The sequence below is a fragment of the Alexandromys fortis genome, unplaced genomic scaffold, assembly GCF_014885135.2.
Source record: "Alexandromys fortis isolate MF-2015 unplaced genomic scaffold, M_Fortis_MF-2015_v1.1 scaffold_69, whole genome shotgun sequence".
Classification (NCBI taxonomy): domain Eukaryota; kingdom Metazoa; phylum Chordata; class Mammalia; order Rodentia; family Cricetidae; genus Alexandromys; species Alexandromys fortis.
Genome location: NW_026067951.1, coordinates 8,371,972 through 8,397,869, shown reverse-complemented (window position 1 = coordinate 8,397,869; position 25,898 = coordinate 8,371,972). Strand labels below are relative to the sequence as shown.

Genomic DNA, 25,898 nt, shown 5'->3' with positions numbered 1-25,898 from the left:
TAGAGGGAGAAAGGAAGGAGAGAGAAAGTATACTGTTTCCTTAGATAGAAATGAACTTTCTAAGGTCTCGGAGTGTCTCACAGGCTGGTTTTGAACTCCTGGACTCAAGCAATCCCCAGCTTTCTATGTGCTTTGACTACAAACCGAGATTTTTTTTTTTATTCTTTCTTTTTTCCTTGTTTGTTGGTTCTATGAGATTTGACTGTGTAGGCCAGGCTGGCCTAGAAGGAACAGTGGTCCTGCCTCCTGGTCTCAAGTATTAGGATTAATTAATTACCAGCCTGATAACACTATATTAGGCTTGATTAGTTAGTGAAAGCCTTAATTAATCAAAAAGAGGATCCTGCTTTGGGCCATTTGGATTAACCAACTATCCAGCCTGAAGAAAGCTGCCGCCTCCTCCTTCTGGTTCCCTAAGCGACACTCTGTGGACAGATTATCAAACTGTGGGCGACGAGCTGTTTCAGACTCTGGGGAAACAAACCATTCACCCCTGTGGATTTAAAGATGAACACTCTCATCAGGTATGCCTTGGTGTAGGTGCGAAACTAGCTTAGCACGAATACTGTTAAACATGAGTTTTCCTAGGCTGCTCCTCTCAGCCTGTATTTAGTGCCTATACAAGTCAGCCAGCCATTTGAACGCCCCAACTTCATTAAGGCAAAAGAAGATAAAATTCCTCCAAGTTCATTCCTTCTCTACACCGCCCGAAGGAGCTGATGGATGAGCTAATTTTCACCCACTTCTAGATGGTTTTCCTCCATGCTTGGCATCTGCACAGGCAGGCGTCACCTCCAAAGGCTCTGGGCTCAGGGCGGGACCTGGTCGCCCACCCCGGGCTCCGGCCCGCCGCCTGCAGGCGCTCAGAGCGCCCGGGTGACGCGACTCCCGCGCTTCCTGCTCCGCGGCGGGGCCTCCTCCGCGCCGTGACGTGCCAGGCTGTGACCAAATATGTCCCTTTCCCCTCCCTCGCCGGCCCCATCGCCCGCAGGCCGCCCCGAGCCTCGGGGCTGCCACTTGGACGTCCGCCTGCCCAGGTGTCGCGGGCCAGTCCCCCGCGCGGCGTCCCCGACGCGATGCCCTTCAGGAAAGGTAGGAGGCCCCCGGTTTCTCCGCAGGTGCGGAGACCCTTGTCCCCTCGGGGGTTCCGCCTTGCCTCCTCCCTTCCCGCACTGGCCATCCTGCCGCGCGTTACGCCCCTTCGCTCTGCGCTGCACCCGCCAGTCCTGCACTGTCCCCTTCAGTCTCGTAGTGTCCGCCGCTACACCACGTGGATGCGGGAACCCCCCGCTGGGCTGGGAGGCGGATAGCGCAGTGCTAGTACTTCTAGTTAACCCGAGGGTCCTACTGCGTCCCAGCTCCGGGATGCAGACAGAACACCGAACCGGGAATTTTAGGGTTTGTTTCTGGGAAACTTGGGTCATTTTGTTGGCCTGAGCTCGGCAGCCTGGGACGCATAAGAGGGCGACTGCAGAGCGGGGGAGGCCGCGTCGTATGCACGGCAGATCCCATGCTAGCCCTGCGTCTGCATTGTCACCCCGGGGAAGTCATTTTTACCCCGCACTTTCAGTTTCCTCCGCGGCAAAATGGGCACAGGAAGAGAGCAGGCTGTGGGAGGACCGGCAGGCGAGTATAACAGAAGCGAACCGGTGATCCGCTGAGGTCGGTCTGGCACACACGCAGTGCCCGTCTAGGCTTTGCAGGATCTGCCCACTGCCACTGCTGCATCACCTTGGCTTGGCGTTCTGCCCTGCAGGCCGGCCGATTCCCATGGCACACTGCGGGGGTCGTCAGAGTATTTGGCCCCATTTTACAGGCAGGGCTATGAAGGTCTAGTGTCGCTCCAAGCCACTGACTGCTTAGAGCTGGGCTGGACTCGGGGCACGATGGTCAAGTCGAAACCTTGAATAGAAGTGGGAGCAGCAGAGGTGTAGACTGTGGCCTCTACGTTTTTGTTTGTGTTGAGAGGTATCAGGAGAGCCCCGAGGCTCAGCAGGACTTGGTGGCACGCTCCTGTAATCGCAGTGCTTGGGCAGGTGGGGGAGGGATGGAGGCAGGAAGATCAAAAGTTTAAGGCCATTCTAAACTTCAAAGCAAGTGGGAGGCCCTTTGGGCCACTGGAGACCTTGCTCAAGACAAACAAAAAACCGCTTAAGGCTCTCCCACTGGGCAGTGGACTTGTGAGTAGAGACCTAAAGAAAGTCTGGCTCTCCAGGTGTTGAGACTATGGAGTGTGGCTCTCCCAGCTGCCTCTACCCACCTTTCTTGCCAAGCTTCTCTTCTTTCATCATTCAGGTGAATGGGCAGGTTCATTTTGTGGTTGCTGGGAGGCTATGTTGGCCTTTGTCCCTCATAAGCAAGCTAAGGTACCATTCCCAGCTCCCGGCAGGGAAGAGAGCTGGGTCACACGCCTCTGCTGCTGGAGATATGCAAATGAGAGAGCTGGGTCAGAAAGCCGCGGGGGGGGGGGGGGGGGGGGAGTAAATTCTCTCTGGTCAGCTGACGATGGACTAAGCCCACAGTCACTGTCCTCAGGGTCTCTGTTGTTCCATGGATAATGTGACCACTCTGTCTCCGAACTGTCTGTCCTGAGGGTGTCAGAGTCCCCATCTCATCTCATTAACTGTGGTGTGAAGAGTCATTGATCACAGTTACTTCTCTCATGTTTGTGAGCTTATGGTCTCTGGTGGGCAAACTGCAAGAAGGCAAGGGGGTCCGTTAGCCATCACAGTGCTGAGAAGATGAAATAATTAGGTTGTTCAATAATTTTATCTTTGGCGGGGTGGGAGGGGGTTGGAGGAAGTCGGGTAGGGTGGTGGGTTGAGACAGGGTCTCACTATGTAGTCTTGGCTGGCCAGGAGTTCAATATGTACACCAGGTTGGTCTGAAACTCGCTATCCACCTGCTTCTGCCTCCCAAGTGCCGGAATTAAAGGCAAGAGCGACCATACCTGACTCTCAGTGACTTTAAAATAAGATTTTGCTTTAATAGCTTGCTGTGGTAGTACCTGCTCATTTTCCTAGCCCTTGGGAGGTAGATAGAGATTTTTAAAGATAGGATAGCGTGTAGCTCAGGCTGGCCTCACACTTGATCAGAAACTGGCCTTGAACTAATCTTCCCACCACCCAAATGCTGGGTTCGGCAGGCCTGGGCTGTTTTTCCCTGCCTGTAATTGTTTATTTATGTTAAAAGATTAAGTTATTTAGGGCCTTATTAGATTATAAAGGGAAGCTATTTGTCAGCCGCCAAACAAATTAGGCTCTACTTTTGTTCCTAGTGCTAATCTGAAGAAGCTTTGCTGAACTGCGAGGAAAGGGTCGCTTTCGCTTTCCCATTCCTTGGTTTCTTTCTGAAGGTTCTAGCGTGTGAGAAACTGTTTGGAGGCCATGCTGTCTGGATCTCCCAGATGCTTGGATTTGAGCCAAGGCATAGATTCTGGTGGACTTTGAGTCTGAGGCAGAACTTCCCTGTATGTTAAGTTGTGAGCTTAAAATTTTATTTATTTGTTCGTTTGTTTGTGTATGGGAATATACATACACATCGTGGCACACGTGTAGATGTCATCTCAGGAATCAGTTCTCTGTCCACCATGTGAGTCCTGGGGGTTGAACTCGGGTTGTCAAGTTTGGCTGTTACCCACTGAGCCACCCCGCTGGTCCTAAGTTACAAACTTAGCAGGTTTGTTGGCAGCAACCCAGTAAGTAGGAACTGCTGGGAGCCTAGGTGTGGTTTGGGTTGGCATCCTGATGAGTCACGCTCTGTGACATGGTGAGTTATGAAAGGGACCACTATTTACCATTCCAATCCTGGGCAGAGGTGGGAGGGCATATGTATACACATGGATCTATATTTTTTTTTTAAATTTTGAGCCATCTGAACATATCAGCTATTCAGAGTATAGCTAACGTTAAGATATGAAAAAAATCTTCGCTGTTTTCCACCCTAAACCAAGTGCAATCTGATGGATGAAGGAGGCTTTCTCAGTGAGCCAGAGGCTAGTTGCTAAACCTATTTTTTGATGTACTTCTGTCTTTAGTGTTTATTATTATTGTGTATGTTTGTGTCTGATGGGTGTGCACGAGTGTGAGCATAATCCATGTCAGAGGGCAGTTTTCAGAGCTGGTTCTCCTTCTCCTGTGCGTTCCAGGGATTTAGCTCAGGTCTTCAAGCTTGTGTGGTAAAGTACTTTTACCTGCCGAGCTATATTCCTGGCCCTCTTCTTATGTCTTGGCAATCGTAAGGCCTGGGACCAGCACTGTTGGAACCTGGAGGAAACATATCAGGTAAGCTGAGAAGAGTTCGTTGAAGCTGAAAGATTGGGTAGGACATAGGAAGCCCCCAGAGATTAGCGAGAATGCTGGCTATCTACCTCAGGCCCAAGATGTTGAGTGGGCAGAGTGGCTGTCTGACTGAAGCCCTGGTCTCCGTGGAGGATGCCGGCATCTGGTGGGCTGCCGAAGAGACCCCGTTTTCCCATGTCTCTGTTCTCACGGCATTGGCAGCTATGAAGCCAGGAGCAGGATGGTAGTAGATACTGCCCATGCAGATTAACCTGCCCAGCTGTAGTGCAGGGTGGATGTGCCCAGTGGTGGATAGCAGGTTTGTTGGAACTATACATATCAACCTTAGGTCCTGGTTTTATGTCTCACCTGCAGGAAGCACTCAGTAACAGCTCCTGAATTCCATTAGGGCAAAGGTGAGCGATTGCATGCCAAGTCATTCCTTTATCCTTGAAACCATGTGCCAGCATTTTCCAGCTATTAAGGAAACAGATAGAATCGGGGCTCCCTCCCTGGAGTTCCCCTCCTATGCTATCGAGCAAGTGTCAAAATGAGAAGGTCAGAGGTTAGCACAGGGCTATGATTCTGGCTCTGTTGGTAGAATTCATGCACAACACACACTAGACCCTGGGTCCAAGCTCCAGCAGTACAAAAACTGAGTGGCGGTACACACCTGTAATCCCAGCACTGGAAAAGTGGAGGACCATACAAGATCATCCTTCCTAGCCTGGGCTGTCTGAAACCCCATAGAAGGAGGAGGAGGAAGAGGAGGAGGAGGAAAATTCTGAACACAAATTGCGGTGTGGTGGCAAATGTCTATAAGCTCCATTCTCAGGAGGGTGAGCTGGCAAACCTTTGGGAATTCAAGGCCAGACTGAGTTATATAGCAAGACCCTGTCTCATAGAATCAAAACTGTGCACGGTGGTGCAATCCTACAATTCCAAGCCTTGGGAGGCAAGAGCGGGATTTTAGCAAGTTTGAGAGCAGCCTGGATTACGTGAGGCCCTGTCTCAGAACAAACTAAGAGCAAAGAAAGTAGTGACACTTTCTTCCTCTACCCTCTCTAACACCGCCTCTAATGTTTCCGAAAATCAAAAGAAGCCTGAGCAGAGAGCCAGCTCTGAGTTTTTGTTTTTTAAGGATACAAGCCCTCCACCCCCATCCCATGCCTGCTAGGGAAATGAGACTGGACAGAGAGCACTGTGGACAGACAGAGCTGTGGCCTGGCCAGCTGCAATGGGTGAAGACGCCTCTCACTGGGTGTGGTATCGTGGAGCTAGTGAGGGCCATCCCACCTTTCTGCGGTGTACTGCAGGGGTAGGGCACTTGTTTTCGGTGTTGCTGTTGTTTTGACATTTGTAATGTGGGCAGAGTGAGTGGGAAGGGCAATGCCCCTCATCCTCTCTGAGGCCCAGGCAATAAGTGACTGTCAGGGAAGCAGGATGCTGGCATCGATCGGCTAGGCATCTTGTCCCTGACTGGTCTCCAGGGTGACCGCGGCTGTGGCGAGGGAAGATCTTCAGTCCCGGGGCTGACTGAAGAAAGAGGACCTGGCTTAAGGTTGGCTTGAGTAAGGAGAAGTTAGGAAACATGAGATTTGAGAAAACAGAAAGGGGGACAGGAAACATGTCAGCTAGACCCAGGGAGGAAGTCGAGAAAGCTGTGGTTAAGCCAGGGAGCCACTGTGGAGGGAGGTTGAGGTGGGACTTCCACAAGAACTTGGCACCTCAGCACCTGGGTCTTCCAGTATGAGGAGGATGGTTATATGGCTCAGTAGGAGAGTGTTTGTCTCACATGCGAAAAGCTTTGGGTTCTGGGGTTCCATCCTCAGCACCACAGAGAAGGAGAAATGGGGGAGGGGGAAAAAGGGGGAAAATATCCGAGTCTCATAGACGACAGAGTATGGCTTTGTCTAGAGCAGTGGTTCTCAACTTGTGGGCTGTAACCCTTGGACCACATATCAGATATTTACATTACCATTCATAGCAGTAGCAAAATTCCAGTTATAAAGTAGCAATGAAATAATTTTATGGTTGGGGTCCCCACAACATGGGGAACTATTGAAAAGCCGCAGCATTTCAATGCAACCTGAGAACCACTGGTCTAAAGCCTGGGTTCTTGACTAAATTTCTGAGGTTCCTTTCAGGAAGAGTGTCCGTCAAACAATAGTGTTTCAAGTGTTCTTGCATGGACCCTTCATCAGAAAGGACAATAAACAGCAGGAGAAAGTTCCAACAGCAATGAGGGGCTGGGGACTAGCTCACTGGTAGGACACTTGCCTGTATGCCCGAGGCTGGGGTTAGAGCTGCAGCATCATAAAAACAAGTCATAAATGCTAGACACAGCAGTAGCTCAGGCTATAATCTCTAGAGCACAAGAGACAGAGGCTGGAGGATCCCTGAAAAGTTTGAGGTCAATGAGGGCTAGTTAGTGAAGTTCAAGGTAAGCCTAGGCTACATGGAGAGACTCTGCCAAAACAGAAAACAAACAATCACAGCTCCCCCCCCCCCACCAAATAAAAACAAAACCCAGAGCCGTGGAGATGGCTCAGTGCATAGAGGTCCTTGCCACACAAGCTTGGTGGCCTGAGTTTGATCTCCAGAACCTGTGTATATAAAGGTAGAAAGAGAAAAGTGACTTCAGAAAGTTGTCCTGAAATCACATCACACATATGCACCACACACATCCACAGAGAAGGACTCACACACTCTGCACACATGCACACTAATTAGAGTTAAGGGCTGGAGCGGTGGCTGGGTCATTAGAAGCATTTACTCCTCTTGCAGACAACTGAAGTTCAATCCTTAGCACCCGTGCTGTAACTCAAGTTCCAGGTTCTGACGCCTCTCCTGGGCTCTCTGGGCTCCTGCACATAAACGCACACAGACAAGGATGCTAAGTAAATCCTCTTAAAAATTAGAACGCTTCCAGAAATGGTGGTGCATACAGAGAGGCAGAGGCAGGCAAATCTCTGTGAGTTCGAGGCCAGCCTGGTCTACATAGTGAGTTCCTGGACAGCCAGAGATCCAGGGTTCCAGAGAGACCTTGTCCCAAAAGGAGGAGAAGAAGAAAAAGGAGGAGAAGGAGGAATTGTGGCCACCCCTCACAAACAAAACCAAAGGCTGGCCATGTGATTTACTCCTGCAGCCCAATACTCCAGAGGAAGAGATCAGGAGTTCAAGATTGTACTCTGCTGCGTATCCAGTTACAGCCTGGGCCATGTAAGAGACCCCATCTCACAATGTTTAAAACCAAAACCAAACCAAAAAAAAAAAAAAAAGGAAAATAAGTAGATTTTAAAAACCACAAAAGTAGTCAAGTTCAAACTCCTCCAAAAACAAACAAATAAAAACAAAGTAAATAAAACAATCCTCCCTCCCTAGCCAAATTCTCCCAGCTTCTTTCCAAGTGCTGGGAACTAATTGTAAGGTGCTTTGTGTAAGTTCATGATCCCTATGTTCACTCTCAGAGATGCCTGATGTTAGCGTGACTGGTTGGAAGATGAGTGAAAAGAGGCTAGGAAGGGTTAAGTAACTTGCTAAAAGTCTCATAGCAAACTATGTGGGGAACAGAGCTGGGGTGGAGACCTTTGTAGTCTGCCTTTTCAACATGGGCCAGAACTGTCATATGTTGTGTGGTGTGGCCTGGCATGGTCTGATCTGGTATGACATTGCATGGCATGGTATGGTGTGCCATGGCATGGTGTGATGTGTTGTGTCAGGCAGACCCACGTGATGCACCAAGCCTCCATTAACAAACAACTTCTCTCTATAGAGAAGTAGAAAAACAGCATCAGATGTTGGGTCTCTCTGCACCTGTGAGAGATGTGTGCCAGCAGCCCATGAGAGGTGCTCGTGGTCCCAATTCAGGCCCCTATCTTTTGTCTTCCTAGTATGGTACAAAGAGCGAATCCCAAGACCTCCTTAAAGAAGGAGGAGAGTTAGCCGTTTATACTCTCATTGGATCCTGGACTCCAGTGCAGTGCCTGGTGCTGTCCTCCACTTGGGGCTCCTTAGGAGGCTGCATTCAGGGAACTCTCTGCTTCTTTGATTCCTAAGAGCCTTCTGGGTATGGATTGAGCTCCCTAGACTTGTGTGTGTGTGTGTGTGTGTGTGTGTGTGTACTTGTATGTGCATGTGTGGGCTTATGTGCAGGAATGTATGAAAACTGGAGAGCATGCTCAGTGTCGCTCCTCAGGTGCTGACCATCTTCATTTTTGAAATGGTTTCTCAATAGCCTGTAACTCTCTAAGTATGCTATGTCTGGTTGGCCAGTAAGCCCCAGAGATCTGCTTGTCTCTGCTTCCCCAGCCCTGGGGTCACAACTATGTACCACCAACACCACCGTCATCTACAAAGTTCACATTTGAGAACCACATAATCAAATTATGAAAATAAATAAACACCACAAGAAATCTCATAATGTCTTAAGTTAGTTTAAGATTCTGTGCTCAGCTCCGTTCATAGCTATCCTTGGCTGCATGGGGAACCTGGGCCACAGGTTGGATATACCACATCTTGGAACTCATTCAAGTAGGTTTTCTTCTTGTAGAGTTAAAATTCCAGCTGTTCGTGAATCCTGGGAAATTGTGGGTTTGAAATTTCCAAGCTGCTGTGAATTGAGTCTTCGTTTCACTGTTCCAAGCCACCGGATTTGATGGAGTTGAAGAATAGATAGATAGTTATAGTTTTCCTTAGTTATGATAAAGATAAAATAGATGTAAATATTGTAATTTTTACTTGATAACTGTTTTGTTATATGCAATTTTGCTATATTAAAGTTAAAGCCTTCCTTTTTTTGTTGTTTAAACAGAAAAAGGGGAAATGATGGAGGAAGGTCATTGGCTAATAAAGAAACTGCCTTGGCCCATTTTATTGGTTAGAACATAGGTGGGTGGAGTAAACAGAACAGAATGCTGGGAGGAAGAGGAAATGAGCTCAGATTTGATAGCTCTGCTCTCTGAGCAGACACCATGAAGCAAGCTGCCAGGTCAGACATGCTGAATCTTTCCTGGTAAGATTGATGCTACACAGATTATTAGAGATGGGTTGATCGGGATATGAGAATTAGCCTGTAAGGGCTAGAGTTAATGGGTCAAGCAGTGTTTAAATGAATACAATTTGTGTGTTGTTATTTCTGGTGTAAAACTAGCTGGGCAGGAGCTGGGCAGGACAAAAAGCAGGCCGGCAGCTCCTATTACTACACTAGGGGCGAGCCCTTTCTTCCACTCCATCCCAGCACTTGGCACAGCTACCCACAGTCTCACTGTTGCCTCCGTGTCTGCCACGGCTGCCCCTCACTCTGTATCTTCCTGTCCTCCATATTTATAGGGGCTGGGGAGATGGCTCAGTGGGCAATAGTACTTGCCACCAAACCTGACAACCTGATTTTGATCCTTGGGATGCACAGGAAGATTGCCTGCACAATTTGTCCTCTGACCTCCACGCATGTATCATGGTACAGGGGATGTAGTTCAGTTGAAACAGTATTTAAGAGCATGCATGAAACCCTGGGTTTATCCACAGACACATAAACCAGTGTCTATAATCCTAGCACTCGGAAAATAGTTCAACGCTATCCTTGACTATACATCAAGTTCAAGACCAGCCTGGGGTACGTGAGACTGCCCCCAAACTTAACAGCAGGAAAAGAAATCTCAAACAATCACAGATGTCATACAAGAAGAGTGAGAGCAGAAGCAGGCAGGCGAAGACTTTCCTCTTGCTTGCCATTCTACAGGAGCTGTGTGGTCTGAGGGAATGCAGTAGCTTCATGTATGTTACAACCATCTACTAACCCAGTCCTCTGCCGTAAGGGTTCCTGAGTGACCACCTGTAGGGACCACACATTCAGTCATCTGTCAATAAGCTGCAGTCCCTTGTGCTCCTGTGAGGTGGCTCTGAGAGTGGCTTATGCAGGAAGAAGCCACGGAACAACCAGGAGCTAGGAACCTAGACCATGACAGGTCACCTCAATCAGCCACTGTTTGGGTGACTTCAAGGAAGCCACTGAGATCACTGAACTCCAATTACCTATCTGTGAAAGAAGGAAGTGAACTAATGTTCTCCCAGCCCTGATTCTGAGGTGAGAGTATTCCAGTTGCTTAGAGCTGTGTCACACATAGACACCAAGTGTTTGGCCTTCAGAGCTTCTTGGCTAAACTGAAGGCAAGAGAGAAGGGAGGGGCTAGGTGGGTAAAGCAGCTCAGTTGATATTGTGCTTGGATAGCGTGCCCAGAGCCCTGGGTTTTCACCACAGTACCAGTGAGTTGGTGCTTATCTGTAAAGCAGAAGGGTCAGGAGTTCAAGGTCATCCTTGGCAACAAGAAGAGTTCAACAGTGGACTGAGCTACTTGAGACTGTCTCAAGGGTGAAAGGTGGGGGAGAGGAGAGATTCCATTTGCACTTTTGTCCTCCAAAGGCTTTGTGCTGGATGTCTGTCAGCATCTGTAGGCGAGAAGCCAAGTGTTCAGCCAAGTGTCATCTGAAAGGCCCTGACTCTGGTGTCTTCCTTTGACTTGAGAACTGAAATTTACATCATGAATGTACTTTATTCCTTCACTGAGTCTGCCTGCGACTCTCTGGCTCTCAGATCAGGCTGTCCTCTGTAACAGGTCTGTTGTTGCTTCAGGTAGCTTCAGGACAAAGCACCCTTTGATAGGCTTCCCCTGACCTAAAGTCTTTGTTCAAGTCCCTCCTGCAGTCTAGGGATAAAATGACTATGCATTTTTACACTTGGCTAAAAGGTTGGAAGTCCTTGTGTTTTCTTTATATGCCCAATGGCAGGCAACTTGAAATCTACAGAAAATGAAAAAGAAGACAAAACTGTTCACTATTTCTTGTCCTGAGGAGAAATCGATCACCTAAGCTTTCCTGCTTAGGACTAAGAGTGAGAATGTAGCTCAGGTGTTAGAATTCTTGTTTAGTATGCACCAAGTCCTGGGTTCAATCTCAAGCGCCTCATAATCTGAGAGTGGTGGTGTACATTTATCCCAGCTCGAGAGGGTCAGGAGTTCAAGGTCATCCTTGGCTACCCGTGAGGGTTATCATCATCATCATCACCATCATCATCATCATCATCATCATCATCATTATTAGAGACAATCTTTCTGTATAACCCATGCTGTCTAGAGACTCACTATGTAGATCAGTCTGGCTTTGAATTCAGAGATCTGCCTGCCTCTGTCTCCCAAATTCTGGGATTAAAGGAGTGCCACACTGTGTCCTCAGCCTTCAGAGAGAATTTGAGACTAGCATGGGTTACACGAGACCCTATCTCAAAACCCAAGAAGCTAACCCCCTTCTGTCCAAAAAGGAATAGGGAGGGAGCAACGACGAGATGAGGCTGAGGAGGAACAGCTCCGCCCTGCTGAGTGCTGTCTTCCTGTTGCCCAGTAACTGTATATACCAACTGTATATACAATCCCCCATCCCCCCCCCCACACCCTAGAGGCAAGTCTCAGGGACTAAGCAAGCACGCTTGGCTCCAGGGTGTCTCAACCTTTAGGGGAGGAACTCAAGGTACTTCAGAGGAGTAGACAGGCTTAGGGTTACCCTGCCCTCTCCCAGAGCTCCATCTTCAAGTTGTTTCAGAAGCCCTCCTCAAGGACCACTCAGCAAACAACCTCCACCTCTGTTTTTGCAGGTGGGAAACTGTTTTGATCCTCTGTCCGGAGGAGGATTTTCCAGAGTCTCAAGTGCCTGATGCAGACACTGAGATACCAAAAATGCTTTTAAGCTGGCTGCTGTAGAGGCGTTGGTGTGGGGCTTTTCTCTACAGTCTCTCCCTGGGGCTGCTTCTGCCAACCCTGTGGTACTTCATGTATAAAAGGGTTAATCAGTTAGTGGGAGGCAAAGGGGAAGTTGGGAAGATACCTCAAAGGAAGCCTGGACTTTGAAACCGGAAGAGAGAAAGTGAAGGTCTGCTGTGGGTTTGAGAAAGATACTGGCTCCAGGGAAAGGCTGCCCTTTGTACTGAGATCTGTGCCTGCTGGGAGCCAGATGCCAACTTAGATCAGTGGGCACTGTAGCTGGAGGACAAAACTGCATGCAGAATTAATTCAGTCAGTGTCTTATGTAACCCCTGTTGTTCACAAACTCAATTTGTAGCAAGGGCGGGCCTGAACTCCTACCTCCTGCCTCCACCTCTCCAAGTACTGAAGTCAGAGGTGTGTGTTACCATGCCCAATTTTACTGTGAAACTTTTTCTTCCTCTTCTCTTCTCTTCTCTTCTCTTCTCTTCTCTTCTCTTCTCTCCTCTCCTCTCCTCTCCTCTCCTCTCCTCTCCTCTCCTCTCCTCTCCTCTCCTCTTCTCTTCTCTTTTCTTCTCTTTCTTTCTCTCTTTTTTGCATGGAAGTGTCCATATTTTTTTATTGATTTTTTTTATTGAGCTCTACATTTTTCTCTGCTCCCCTCCCTGCCTCTCCCCTCTCCCCTTCAACCCTCCCCCAAAATCCCCATGCTCCCAATTTACTCAGGAGATCTTGTCTTTTTCTACTTCCCATGTAGATTAGATCTATGTAAGTCTCTTAGTCCTTATTATTGCCTTAGTTCTCTGGGATTGTGGATTGTAGGCTGGTTTTCTTTGCTTTATGTTTAAAAACCACCTATGAGTGAGTACATGTGATAATTGTCTTTCAGTGTCTGGGCTACCTCACTCAAAATAATGTTTTCTAGCTCCATCCATTTTCCTGCGAAATTCAAGATGTTATTTTTTTCTGCTGTGTAGTACTCCATTGCGTAAATGTACCACATTTTCCTTATCCCTTCTTTGGTTGAGGGGCATTTAGGTTGTTTTCAGGTTCTGGCTATGACAAACAATCCTGCTATGAACATAGTTGAGCACATGTCCTTGTGGCATGATTGAGCATCCTTTGGATATATACCCAAAAGTGGTATTACTTGGTCTTGAGGAAGGTTTCCTAATTTTCTGAGAAATCACCACACTGACACTCAAAGGGGCTGTACTACCTTGCGTTCCCACCAGCAGTGCAGAAGTGTTCCCTTTTCCCCACAACCTCTCCAGCATAAGTTGTCATCAGTGTTGATCTTGGCCATTCTTACCGGTGTAGGATGGAATCTCAGAGTTGTTTTGATTTGCATTTCTCTGATGACTAAGGATGTTGAACATTTCCTTAAGTGCCTTTCAGCCATTGTAGATTCCTCTGTTGAGAGTTCTCTGTTTAGGTCTGTACTTAGTTTTTTCTTTATTGGATTATGTGTTCTTTTGATGACCAATTTCTTGAGTTCTTTGTATATTTTGGAGACCAGACCTCTGTCTGATGTGGTGTTAGTGAAGATCTTTTCCCACTCTGTAGGCTGTCGTTTTGTCTTGTTGACTGTATCCTTTGCTTTACAGAAGCTTTTCAGTTTTAGGAGGTCCCATTTATTAATTGTTTCTCTCAGTGTCTGTGCTGCTGAGGTTATATTTAGGAAGTGGTCTCCTGTACCAATGCGTTCAAGTGTACTTCCCACTTTCTCTTCTATAAGGTTCAGTGTAGCTGGCTTTATGTTGAGGTCTTTGATCCATTTGGACTTGAGTTTTGTTCATGGTGATAGATATGGATGTATTTTCATTCTTCTACATGCTGATATCCAGTTATGCCAGCACCACTTGTTAAATATGCTTTCTGTTTTCCCTTTGATATTTTCTGCTTTTTTGTCAAAAATCAGGTGTTTGAAGGAAGGTGGATTGATATCCGGGTCTTCTATTCAGTTCCATTGGTCCTTCTGTCTGTTCTTATGCCAATACCAGGCTGTTTTCAGTACTGTAGCTCTGTAGTAGAGTTTGAAGTCTGAGATTGTGATGCCTCCAGAAGTTCTTTTATTGTACAGGATTGTTTTGGCTATTTTGGGTTTTTTGCTTTTCCATATGAAGTTGAGTACAGTTCTTTCGAGGTCTGTGAAGACCTTTCTTTTCTTCTTCTTTCCTTTCCTTTTTCAGTTTTGGTGGTGCTAGGAATAGAACCCAGGTCCTCAAGCATGCTAAAGAAGCATTCTGGGGCTGGAGAGATGGCTCAGAGGTTAAGAACATTGCCTACTCTTTCAAAGGTCCTGAGTTCAATTTCCAGCAACCATATGGTGGCTCACAACCATATGTAATGGGGTCTGGTGACCTCTTCTGGCCTGCAGGCACACACACAGACAGAATATTGTATACATAATAAATAAATAAATATTTAAAAAAGCATTCTGCTACTGAATGCATCTCCAGTTCTCATTTTTACTCTTAAAATTCTTGCGACAATTCCATTATGTTGCCTTTCAACTCATTCTATAGGTGGGGCAGGCTTTGTTCTTTCTGCTTCAGCCTTCCATCAAAGCTGATATCGTAGGCCTGTGCCATTAGATTCATCTTACTGCAAAGCTTTTCAAGACCATTTTAAAGGCCAGGTGTGGTGGCACATGCCTTTAGTTCCAGCACTTGGGAGGCAGAGGGAAGTGGATCTCTGTGAGTTCCAAACCAGTCAAGGATACATAATGAGACCCTGTCTGAAGAAAAAGAGATTCTTAAGATTCACTCATTTATGTTAAAATTGTTTGAGACGGAGTCTTTATATAGCTTTGTCTTTTCTGGAACTCACTGTGTAGACTAGGCTGTCCTTGAACTAACAGAAATCTGCCTCCCTTTGTCTTCCAAGTGCTGGAATTAAAGACGTCTATCACCATGCCTGGCAATTTAATTAAAAAACCATTTTGTTGAGATGTTATTTATTTTTATTTTATGGATTTTGCATACATGTACATCTGTGTGCTATGTGCAGAGAGTGCCCAAAGAGGCTAGAAGAGCATGTCAGACCCCTGTGGACTGGAGTTACAAAGTTATGAGTTGCCACGTGGATTCTGGAAACCAAACCCGGGTCCTCTGGAAGATCAGCCAGTATTCTTACCCACTAAGCCACCTCTCCAGCTCCTGCAATTTAAATTTTAAAACACCACATATGTGCATTGCCTGTGGAGGTCAGTAGAGGTCATTAGACCCCTGGGACTGGAGTTACAGATGGCTGTTAGGCCCATTGTGGGTAGCTCTTCACCAGTCACCTGATGCCTTGTGTGTGTGTGTGTGTGTGTGTGTGTGTGTGTTGTTTTGTTTTTGAGACAGGGTCTTACTGTGTCACCCTGGCTGGCCTGGAACTCGTTTGCTATGTACACCAGCCTGGCCTTGAACTCACAGAGCTCCTCCTTCTGTCTTCCAAGTGCTGGGATTAAACCAACATGCCACCACATTTTACATTATGTGTCTCTGTATGTGGGTATGTGCATGAGATTGAAGGTATACCAGGAGGCCAGAAGAGGGCATCAGAGCCCTGGGGCTGGAGTTACAGGAGGCGGCAAGCAGCTATGGGTGCTTGCTGCATATTGAACATAGATCCTTTGGAAGGATCACTCTGTACTTCTGAGCCATCTCTCCTGCTCACTGCAAAACTTTTAAGAAAGCTTGATGCCCCAGGAGTTCTGATGAATAGTTTTGTTTGCTGATTTGGGAAGATGTTTCCTGAAACAGCTTGTCCTCAGGCTGTGCACCCTGCTATTTTCTGGTATATTCCATTTCATTGACAAAGAGACTGGTTTTGCTTCAGTAAATTCACTCCAAGGCCATAATGGTCTGTAATTCATCATTTAGAGGTCACTCTTTGAGCCAGCTTATCTGCAGAGGCCGGAAGTATCAGCCTCCCTTCCCCAGCGTCCAGCTTCCTTGCAGCTAAAGTTCTGGGTATGGCTTAGGCACCGTAGAGAGTTCTATGTAATCCAAAGTCAATGTTCCACTAATGCCCGTGTTTTGAAGGTTCGGTCCCCACCTTGTGGTGCTAGTGCAATGTGGCACAAAGGTGTGGGTCTTTTAATTATTACTATTTTTTACATGCATTTGTGTTTGGCCTGCATGTTTGGAGTTACACACAGTTGTGAGCTGCCATGTGGGTGCTGGGAATTGAACCCAGGTCCCCTGGAAGAGCAGCCAGTCCTCTTAACCACTGAGCCATCTCTCCAGCCCTAAAGGTGTGGGTCTTAATGGCAGGAAGTTAAGTCACTGAGGGCACACCCTTGAAGGGGATATGGGAACCTCGGCTTCTTCCACCTCCTCTCTTTGCTTTCTGGTTACCATGAGGTGAGCCACAGGACAAGCAAGAAAGCAACAGAGCCAAGACATATAATCTGAAACCAAAGTAAACTTTTTCTCCTTGTGAATGTAGGGGGAGGTAGGGTGGGAGTAGAACAGGTGGGGTGGGGTTAGGTTAGAGAAGAGTCTTAGTGGCTAAGATCACTTGTTGCTCTTCCAGAAGACCAGAGTTCCATTCCCTGCATCCATTTCAGGCAGCTCACAACTACCTGCAACTCCAGCTCCAAGAGATCATCACCCTCTTCTGGCCTCCACAGGCATACACACACACACACACACACACACACACACACACACACACACACCACACACACACCCCACACGTGCACACACACAAATTTTAAAAATCAATTTATAATACACTCATAAGTTGATGGACCTATGCATTTTGTCATGGAGACGGAAAGTTGACTAACATACCGAATGACTAGTGAACCAAATCTGAGTGTCAACGGTGAGGGTTCAGCGGTGACAATATAGCAGACAAAAGTCGTGCCTGTGGAGCGGACACCATGACAGAGTTTCACAAGAAAACCAGAAGAACATGAACACTGAGTATGTCCAACAAGTGTAAATGCTAGAGAGAAAATAAAGCAGGAAGAGGAAGGAATGTAGGGAGGCTGCTGGGTGACGAGTAGACAGAGATGTGAAGAGAAAGGAATGTATGGAGGCCGCTCACTGGGTGACTTGAGTGGACAGAGACGGGGAGGAAGGAGGGGTCATGATAAAGACCAGGACGTGTTGCAAATGGGGAAGCACCAGTCAAAAGCTTCATGGCTGGGGTGGGCAGCTGAGCACCGAGGAGCTAGAGCTACTGTTATAGAGGAAATGGGAGCAGAGCGGGGGGGGGGGGGGGGGGGGGGGGGGGGGGGGGGGGGGGGGGGGGGGGGGGGGGGGGGGGGGGGGGGGGGGGGGGGGGGGGGCTCAGAAGGCAGTGGGCGGTGTCCATAAGTTCTCCACGCCCACAGTAAAACCTTCACCTTTGTATACATGGTGATATGAATGCCTCGGATGGTTTGAGTGAAGGCAGCTGTGGTGGTTTAAATGAAAATAGCCCTTGTAGGCTTATGTACTTGTACGCTTAGTCCCCAGCTGATAACTGCTTGGGAAAAATTGGGGAGGTGTGGCATTGTTGGAGGAGGTGTGTTGCTGGGTGTGGGTTTCAAAAGCTTTCCTCAGGCCGAGTCTCTCTCTCTCTCTCTCTCTCTCTCTCTCTCTCTCTCTCTCTCTCTCTCTCTCTCTCTCTCCTCTCTCTCTCTCTCCCTCTCTCTTCCCCTCCCCTCTTTTTCTGCCTACCACCAGTGGATTAGGATGTAAAGCTCTCAGCTATTGCTCCAGCGCTATGCTTTTCTGCTTCACACCATGATGATACTGAACCAATCCTCTGAAACTGTAAGCAAGCCTCCAGAAAATGCTTTCTTTTCTAAGAGTCGCCTTGGTCGTGGTGTCTCTTCATAGCAGGAGAACTAAGGCAGCAGGATGCACTCGGTCAGTAACCACTTTCCCGAGAAGGAATCGTGGAGTCAGGGGTGAGGCAGTTCAATCAGGTAGGAGTTTCAGGCACAATGCAGATGGTGGCTTAGGCTGGAGATAGCAGCACTCTGTTGATGGATCTGATGTGGGTGGGAGCAAGTGAATCACCAGTGCCTCCCACAACTGCCTCCTACCTGAACTTCAGAGCTGTTGGAGCCACTGATTCCTTCTTTAGCAGCTGCACTAGAGTCAAGGTGGTAGACTTCAGTGTGCTGAGTGAAGTCTTCATTACAACAGAGGTGCCTGCTGTCTTCAGGCCATCTCTGGAGTTGCCTTCGGTCACCTGTGTGAGGTCACCATGACCTGTCTGAGCGGCTGTGCCTCTGAGGTCCTGTGTTTGATGTTTTGAACAGCCCACACGAGGTCAGTATAACCTGCCTGAGCAGCAATTTAGCTTCAGCTTCAAAAGGACCGAGATTCGGCAAATAGCCTTCCAGAGAGAATTATTAAACTTTTGAATCAGTCACCCGGTAGACTTCTTTTTTTGATGTCTTTTTATTCTTTCCATGTGTATACGTGTGGGGTATGTGTACATGTATGTTTGCATATGTGTTGGTGCACATGTGTGCAGGCATGTATGCTTGTCTACAAACATGTATGTGAGGGCCTAAGGGTGATGTCAGGAATCTTCCTCGATTACTCCACCTTACTCATTGAGGCAGGGTCTGTCTGGTAAGGCTGCTCTCAATAGTCAGTTTGCTTTGGGGATTCTCTGTCTGAGCCTTTGCAGGCTGGAATTACAGATATGCTACCATGCACACCAGGTATTTCTGTGGATGCTGCTTATTTCTTGTATGTGTGTGCAGTAAGCGGTTTAACCACTGACCACTGCACTAAGTCCTTACCTAACCTTTTAAAGAGAAACTAGCTGGATAAGGTGATGAATGCCTGAAGCCTAGCATTTGGAAGACAGAGGCAGGAAGATGAGGAGTTCAAGGTCAATCTCAACCATAATGGATTCAAGGTTAGCCTGGGGTATTAGAGACCCTCTCTCAAAAAACAAAAACAAACAATAACAACAAAAGCATGACATCTCAGGCCTGTAATCCTAGCACTCAGGAGGCTGAGGTAGGAGGTTTTCTGAGTTGAGGCTAGCTTAGGTGGTGAGTTTGCAGGCCACCAAAAGACTCCAGTTTGAGACCCTATCTTAACCAAGAAGAAACTGAGGTTCTAAGCCCAGAATTTAGAGCCCCTTCACATTCATCACTTGGGAGGTTGAGGCAGGAGGATCAACACTTCTAGGACCACACAGTGATACTGTGTCTCGAAAGAAAACACCATTGGGAGTGCTGGGGATGTAGCTCAACAGTTATCTAGCATGTGAGACGCCCTGGTTCCCAAACAAAACATAACTACCCCCAAACAATAAAAACCAAACAGAAATGAGATCTTGAAGGAAACACCACCATCGCCCACCCACGCCCACCTGGCTGTGGTCCAGCGCTTCGCATCCATCATGCTCTCAGGTGCTGCAGAAAAAGGAAAGAGAAGAACCGCTCCATACTGGGGGCTAAGGATCACTACTAAGAGTTCTAGAAGTCTCTCTGTGGTGTACTTCCATGCACTGCAAATGCCATCTTGCAAGAAAGGAGTACAGCATTTAGTGCTCCCATTTTCTGGGTATTTTTGAGAATACAGTAGTCAGTTGCCAATAGCCAGTCCTTCCTTGCATTTGCATAAACTCAGAGAAGGGAGAAACCCAAGCCATGATTCTAGCATCAGCCATCTCCCAGGTTCACCTCCAAACCGAGTGGCCAACTCATTCTAATTTGTGTTGGATTTCCCTCCTATCAGAAACCGTAAGTTCCATCAAACTTTCAGTCCCCGGGCAAACCAGCAGCACATAACTGCGATCCATAACCAGCTAACCCATGGGCCACCCCTAGGTGGCCACATCCTACAGAAATGGACTTTGAAACCTCTGTGTTTGAACAATAAAAGAGAAGAATCCAAGTTAATTCCACAGCTTTGGATTGTAGGATCAAAATGACAGAAGATATGACAAAGGAGAAAAAAATGTCCCCTCCCCCAACAGACTTAATAGAAGAAAATCAAAAGAGTGACTGAAGAGATGACTTAGTGAGTGAGCATGCTGGCCGCACAAGCATAGGGAACTTTCTGATATCTCTGGCACCTACATAAAGAGTTAGGTGTGGCCATGGGCACCTGTGACCCCAGTGCTGCGGAGAGCAGAGACCGTCTGCCAGCAGGTCTCCATGTTCAGAGACAACCCTATCTCAAGGGAATAAGGTAGAGTGTGACAAAAGAGAACACCTGATGTCCTCTTTGACCTTGGTACATGTGCCCAAACACATACAAATATATAAAGAAATAAACAACAAAATCAAAATAAGAGTTGGGTTTTTTTTTTAAGCAACTTGTTGCCTCATAATTGCCTTATAGTAGCGGCTGTGCAGGGTGTCACACATCTTTAACGGCAGATCTGGTAGGAGTTCAAGACCAGCCTGCTCTACACAGAGAGTTCCAGGCCAGCCAGAGCTACGCTGTGAGACTGTTTCAAACAACAGTGACAAAATAACCCTCTTAAAAGAAAGTCAGTGTGCACTCTGCCAGGAGTCTGACTGGCTCTTGTCATGCCATTTCCTGTACCTGAGATGTCACCGAGGATGGCCAGAAGGAGTCCATTTCTAGCTGAGATCATGTTTTTCAGATGCTGGTTTATATGGAAGCTCTTTTTATTAACTCGTTAGATTGAGCGAAAGGTCACGTGGTCTCTAGTGCTTTCTAGAAAACTAATTTATTCTCTAACCTTATACAGCAACCAGATGCCCACTTCAGAAAGAATCCCCATCAGTAACAACACGGGTATAACACTGCAGTGTTAGGAAACTGAGCAAGGAGACAGTCTTTTTTTTTTTTTAAGATTTAATGTACATTTATTCTTAACATGTGGAACATATTGTATAAAGATTTCATACTGAATAAATGATGTTCATTAAGCCAAAAAAGGAAAAAAGGAGGAATTTACATCAAGTTTTTAGCTGAGACATTTTTTAAAATTCTGTGGCTGTGTACTTCTTCCTGGCTTCGGTTAGAAGGAAATGGATGACTGCTAAGACCTTTTAAAGAGCAGGCTGTAGGCTGGTGAGGTGGCTCTGTGGGTTAAGGCACTTGCTTGCAAAGTCTAATGACGTGCGTTGGACCCCTGACACCCGCATAGTAGAAAGAGAGAATGGATCCAGAAAGTTGTCCTCTGGCCTCCTTCTGTGCCTTTAGGCACATGTCCCCTACCCCGATACATACGTAAAAGTTAAAAACAAAACAAAAACCATTTCCCAAGTTTGATGGTGTATGCCAGTAGGATATGCCAAGGAGGCAAAGGCACGACAGAAATCACAAGTTCCATGCCAGGCTATACCTTTGGAGGAGCTGAGAGTAAATATTGATCAGAATGACCAAAATATGAAATGCTCAAAAAATTAAAAGTCATGCTGTGTGATCTGGGTAGGGTGGCCCATACCTGTAACCTCAGCACTCAAGAAGATGAGGCAGGAGGATTTCTGTAAGTTCAAAGCCTACCTGGGCTCCATAGCAAGTTCCAGGCTAATCTGACTTTTGTTAGGCAATAGCACTTATTTCTGGGTTTCAGGATTAGCTGTAGGTTAGTCTATGATACTGCATCAGGCTTCTGGTACAGATGAAGGATGCTGTCTTCCAAACAACGATTTTAGATGTGCAATGGTTGAAAGAGCATCGAATATGCCTGGTGTTATTTCCTTCTAAACTTGCCTATCTCATGGCTGCTAATACATGTGATCCCAGAATTCAGGAGTCTGAGGCAGGAGGATTACTTGTATGTTCAAGGCCATCCCAACCACTGTGGCCAGATTCTGACTGCTTTAATTAGGAAAATAAAATCCCTAATGATAACATCAGATGACCCCCCCCCAGGAGCAATGGCATTTTGTAAAGGGCAAGTGGTGAGGTCAAATACCAGAGCTCCCGGGGCCTCATAAAGTATCTGCACAGATAGGCAAGTTGAGAAGGAAATATCAACACAAATATTTGATGTTGTTATTGCCCAAGTTAGCATATGCTACTTTAAAAAACAGAAGGTAATTTTTGTATCTGGGCATAAAGGTGCACATCTATAATCCAGTTCCAAGGAGGCTAAAGCAGGAAAACTTTGGTTTGGAGGCCAGCCTGGGCTACATAGCAAGATCCTTTTCCTCCTTGCGTGAAGATAATAATAAAAGCAAGGTACAGAAGGCCAGCCTGGGCTATATAGCAGGATCCTGCCCCCCCCCCCATGAAGATAATAATAATAGCAAGGTCCAATGACATATATGTATGAAAATGTTACAATGAAACCCATTATTTTGTATGTCCACTAAGAATTAAAAACCTCAATTAAAAAAGTTTTTTAAAAAATATTTATTTTTTATGTATACAATATTCTTTCTGCGTGTGTGCCTAAAGGCCAGAAGAGGACACTAGACCTCATTACAGATGGTTGTGAGCCACCATGTGGTTGCTGGGAATTGAACTCAGGACCTTTGGAAGAGCAGGCAATGTTCTTAACCGCTGAGCCATCTTTCTAGCCCCCTTTTTTTTTTTTTTTTTGTTGTTGTTTTTGAGATGGCGAGTCATGTAGCTCAGATTGGCTCCTAACTCACTGTAGTATGATTGTGAACTTCTGATCTTCCTGCCTCCACCTCCCAAGTCGTGATCTTACAGTTGTGGACTACCACTACATCTGGCTTCCAAAAATTAAGTTCATTTACTTACTTGTTCATTTATTCATTTAGACAGGGTCTCACCACCTGGCTTGTCTGGAGCTCCCTATGTAGACGAGGTTGGCTTTGAACTCCTAGAAATCCACCTGCTTCTGCCGCTTAGAGTGTTGGGATTAAAGGCGTGTCTGGTTCAAAAAGTAACTCTGCCGCCAAAAACAAAACAAACACCGCTGTAGACTGCATGTCAATGCTTGGAAAGTTTTTAGTCTGCCTATGTTTTCTGAGAGTCGGTGTGGGGGTGGGAGGGGGGGATGAAGAAGGCTTATGTCCTGAAGTGGTTACCAGCGAAGAGGACCCGGGAGAACCGGAAGTCCTAGCCTGGGGAAGGGGAGGAACCCGGTCTCAGAGACCCCACACAGGGAGACAGGGACTCTGTCCTCCACCATATTCGTACCCAGAAAAGCGCTGGGTACCACTGCGCAGCCCAGGCAGAGAGCATCGCTGGCCCCAGCATCCCGGAGAGGTCAGCCTGGGACTCCCAGCAGCTGGCGGAGACTGGGCGTGGTTTAGAGGCAGGGCCGCGTGGATTGGCTGCGGCTCACGACCCACAGCCCACGAGCTGGTCAGCGCACGCCCCTCCCGTCCGGGGCTGAGCCGCACGCTTAGTTCACGTGCCCCTCAGTGTGTTCCGCTGTCCCACGCACGTATCCGTGCGCTGCCGGGTTGGATGGAGGGCTCGTAGCCCAGGGGCTTCCCGCCGCCACTGGCAGGCTGGGTCGCTTTCCTGGCAAAACAAGTTTTCCGAGAAGCCCTGGGAGCGGCAGCGCTTTGTAAATAACTAGAGGAATCCTCCGGAGCTGGGTGTGGCCGGGGTGGGCGTGCAAACCTCACAGGAGGAAAACAGTTACCGGGAGAGATTTTGAGTAAAGAAAACAACAGCAGCATAAAAAATAAAACCATGTCGCCCCCCCCTTAATTAATTAATTAATTTTGAAATCTTGAATTTGGGCGATTGCCTAAGCACAGCATGTTTTTTAATCTTAGTAGTACAATTGCTTGGCAGCAACGCGTGCCAACCCCTCTGATCATGGACGCAATGTTCTGCAGGACATTTGTGTAAGTAACCCACGGAAACCGCTGTAGGAAAACAGTCCCCGACCACCGCCATTAATGTTCACTTTGGTCCGGAAACGACAAGGTCAAAGTTATCTCTGGTAGGACATCAGCTCTGAACCCAGAGAATGCCCCTTACCTTACCCTATAGGCCCATAGGACCTAGAATGCATTGTGTCTGTGATTACACACAGCACTTAGCTAAGAGGACAGGAAGAGTTGCTGAGCTGGTGAGGGTGGAAATGTCATGCGAGGCTCCCTTGTAAGCACTGAAGATGCTTTACTCAGGACGGAGAGGGGAGGCCGATGACTTCTATCTGCTAGTATTTGGAAGCCTGTGTAAACAGAAGGTTTCGCTGATCTTGGGTGTAAATTTCTAAGAGGCAAATTTGAGGTCTGCTACAGAAAAAGTATAGACGTCTGTCCAGGAGCCAGCTGCAGCTAGATGTTTATGTTCATTAATGAGGGATGGATGGCTAAGACTCAGTTTTCCTCTTCCATACCCCAAGCCTTTGTGTCTTCATAAAGCATCTATCTTTACAGAAGAGGTGACTTTGCAAAAAGTAATATTGCCAGGAGGGTTTCTGCATTGATTTATCACTTTGGACTGCAAGGTTGTCCAGCCCTCTTGAGCTATGTTGCTGATTCATCTGCAGGTGGAAATGGACTGCCCAGTGCTAAGAAAGGATGTCCGGTTCCCATCTCACCAGTGACAGCCCCCTTCTGCGGTGGCTTCTCAGGTCCTTGTCCTTATACTTACTGAGAGAATGATCCAGAGTATGGGTTGAACAAATACGACAGGATCTTGATACCCACGGCTGTTCACTGTTCCCGCTACCCCCTAGCTTTAATTTTCTACCCCTTCCACACAGCTAATGAGATCTGGAAGACCTGGGACAGAAGGAGTGATTTTGGCCTGAGATTATGGTACCTGGAAGGCAACACCAAGTCTAGTGCCTTAAAATCTCACGAGGGTCTGATTCAGCTCTGTGGTCCTTAGGTTGTGTGATATTTCAGACTTGAAGGGATGTCTAGGTAGGATGGTATGCATGTATAATCCTAGCAGATCACAGGAGGGTCAGGAATTCATGCTTGGCTTCATAGCAAATTAGAGACCAGTCTGGGATACATGAAACCTTGTCTTAAAAAGATGTATACCTGTCACCCATGGTCTCAAAAGTCAGAAACGGAAGGATTGTCATGAATTGAGGCCGGATTGGGTTACACAGTGTGAATCCCTGGCCAGCCTGGGCTACAGAATTTAACATGAACCTGTAGAGGTGCCAAATGTTTTAGATAATTTTTTCCTTCTTTAGTTTTGAGGCAGGTACTCATGTAGCCCAGACTTTTAAATAATTAAGAATCCGTTCTGATAATACCAGAGTTTGTTTGGTTTGTTTTTGTTGTGGTTGTTGTATTTTTTTTTTTCCTGAAACAGGGTTTCTCTGTAGCTTTGGAGCCTGCCCTGGAACTAGCTCTTATAGACCAGGCTGGCCCTGAACTCACAGAAATCTGCCTGCCTCTGCCTCCTGAGTGCTGGGATTAAAGGTGTACCCCCTTTGGTTTGGTTTTTCTTTTTTCTTTCTTTTTCTTTTCTTTTCTTTCTTTCTTTCTTTTTTTTATTTTATTTGCTTAGAAGGGTTTACCTGAGACAGCATTCATACCTGGTCGCCTCTCTACACTGGCTACCATTTTTGTTTTTTTGTTTTTTTTTTCTTTCATCAAGACAGAGTTTCTCTGTATATACTTGATTGTGTTGAAACTCACTCTGTTGACCAGGCTGGTTTGGATTTACAGAGATCTGCCTGTCTTTCCTGGCATTAAAGGTGTGCAACACATCTAATGGTTTAAATAAAATGCTTCAGGTCCCCTCATGGCCCCACTCTGGGCAGTGGTTCCCAGGCAGGGAGCTTTGTGGCAGGCAGGTGACCGAGAGCAGCAAGTCCCAGGCAGGGAGCCTAGGCAGGGAGCACCTCTTCACTGGGATCTATGATTTTGCTTTTAAGCAAAAGAGCCTTATGTACCACAGCTCCAGAAACAGATATTAGGCTCGAGACAGGATGTGGCATTCCCAAAAGCACTCAGGAAGGCTCTGCAGCTCTGCTGTCACTTTGTCGTGAGCGACTTACTAGGTCATTGGATGGTCTCGGAATCAGA

At 47.1% G+C, this 25,898-nt stretch overlaps 1 protein-coding gene across 2 annotated transcripts in view; it reads left to right on the top strand.

Annotated features, from left to right (window-relative positions):
- The first annotated feature begins 734 nt into the window (after positions 1–734).
- Positions 735–25,898, top strand: part of Pfkfb3 (6-phosphofructo-2-kinase/fructose-2,6-biphosphatase 3) — an 87,516-nt gene continuing 62,352 nt past the window's right edge. For both annotated transcript variants that reach the window (XM_050150496.1, XM_050150495.1), the window contains exon 1: positions 735–1,092. In XM_050150496.1, coding sequence (XP_050006453.1) covers positions 750–1,092 — 343 coding nt within the window. In that variant the 5' untranslated portion in view covers positions 735–749. The remainder of the gene's footprint in view (positions 1,093–25,898) is intronic.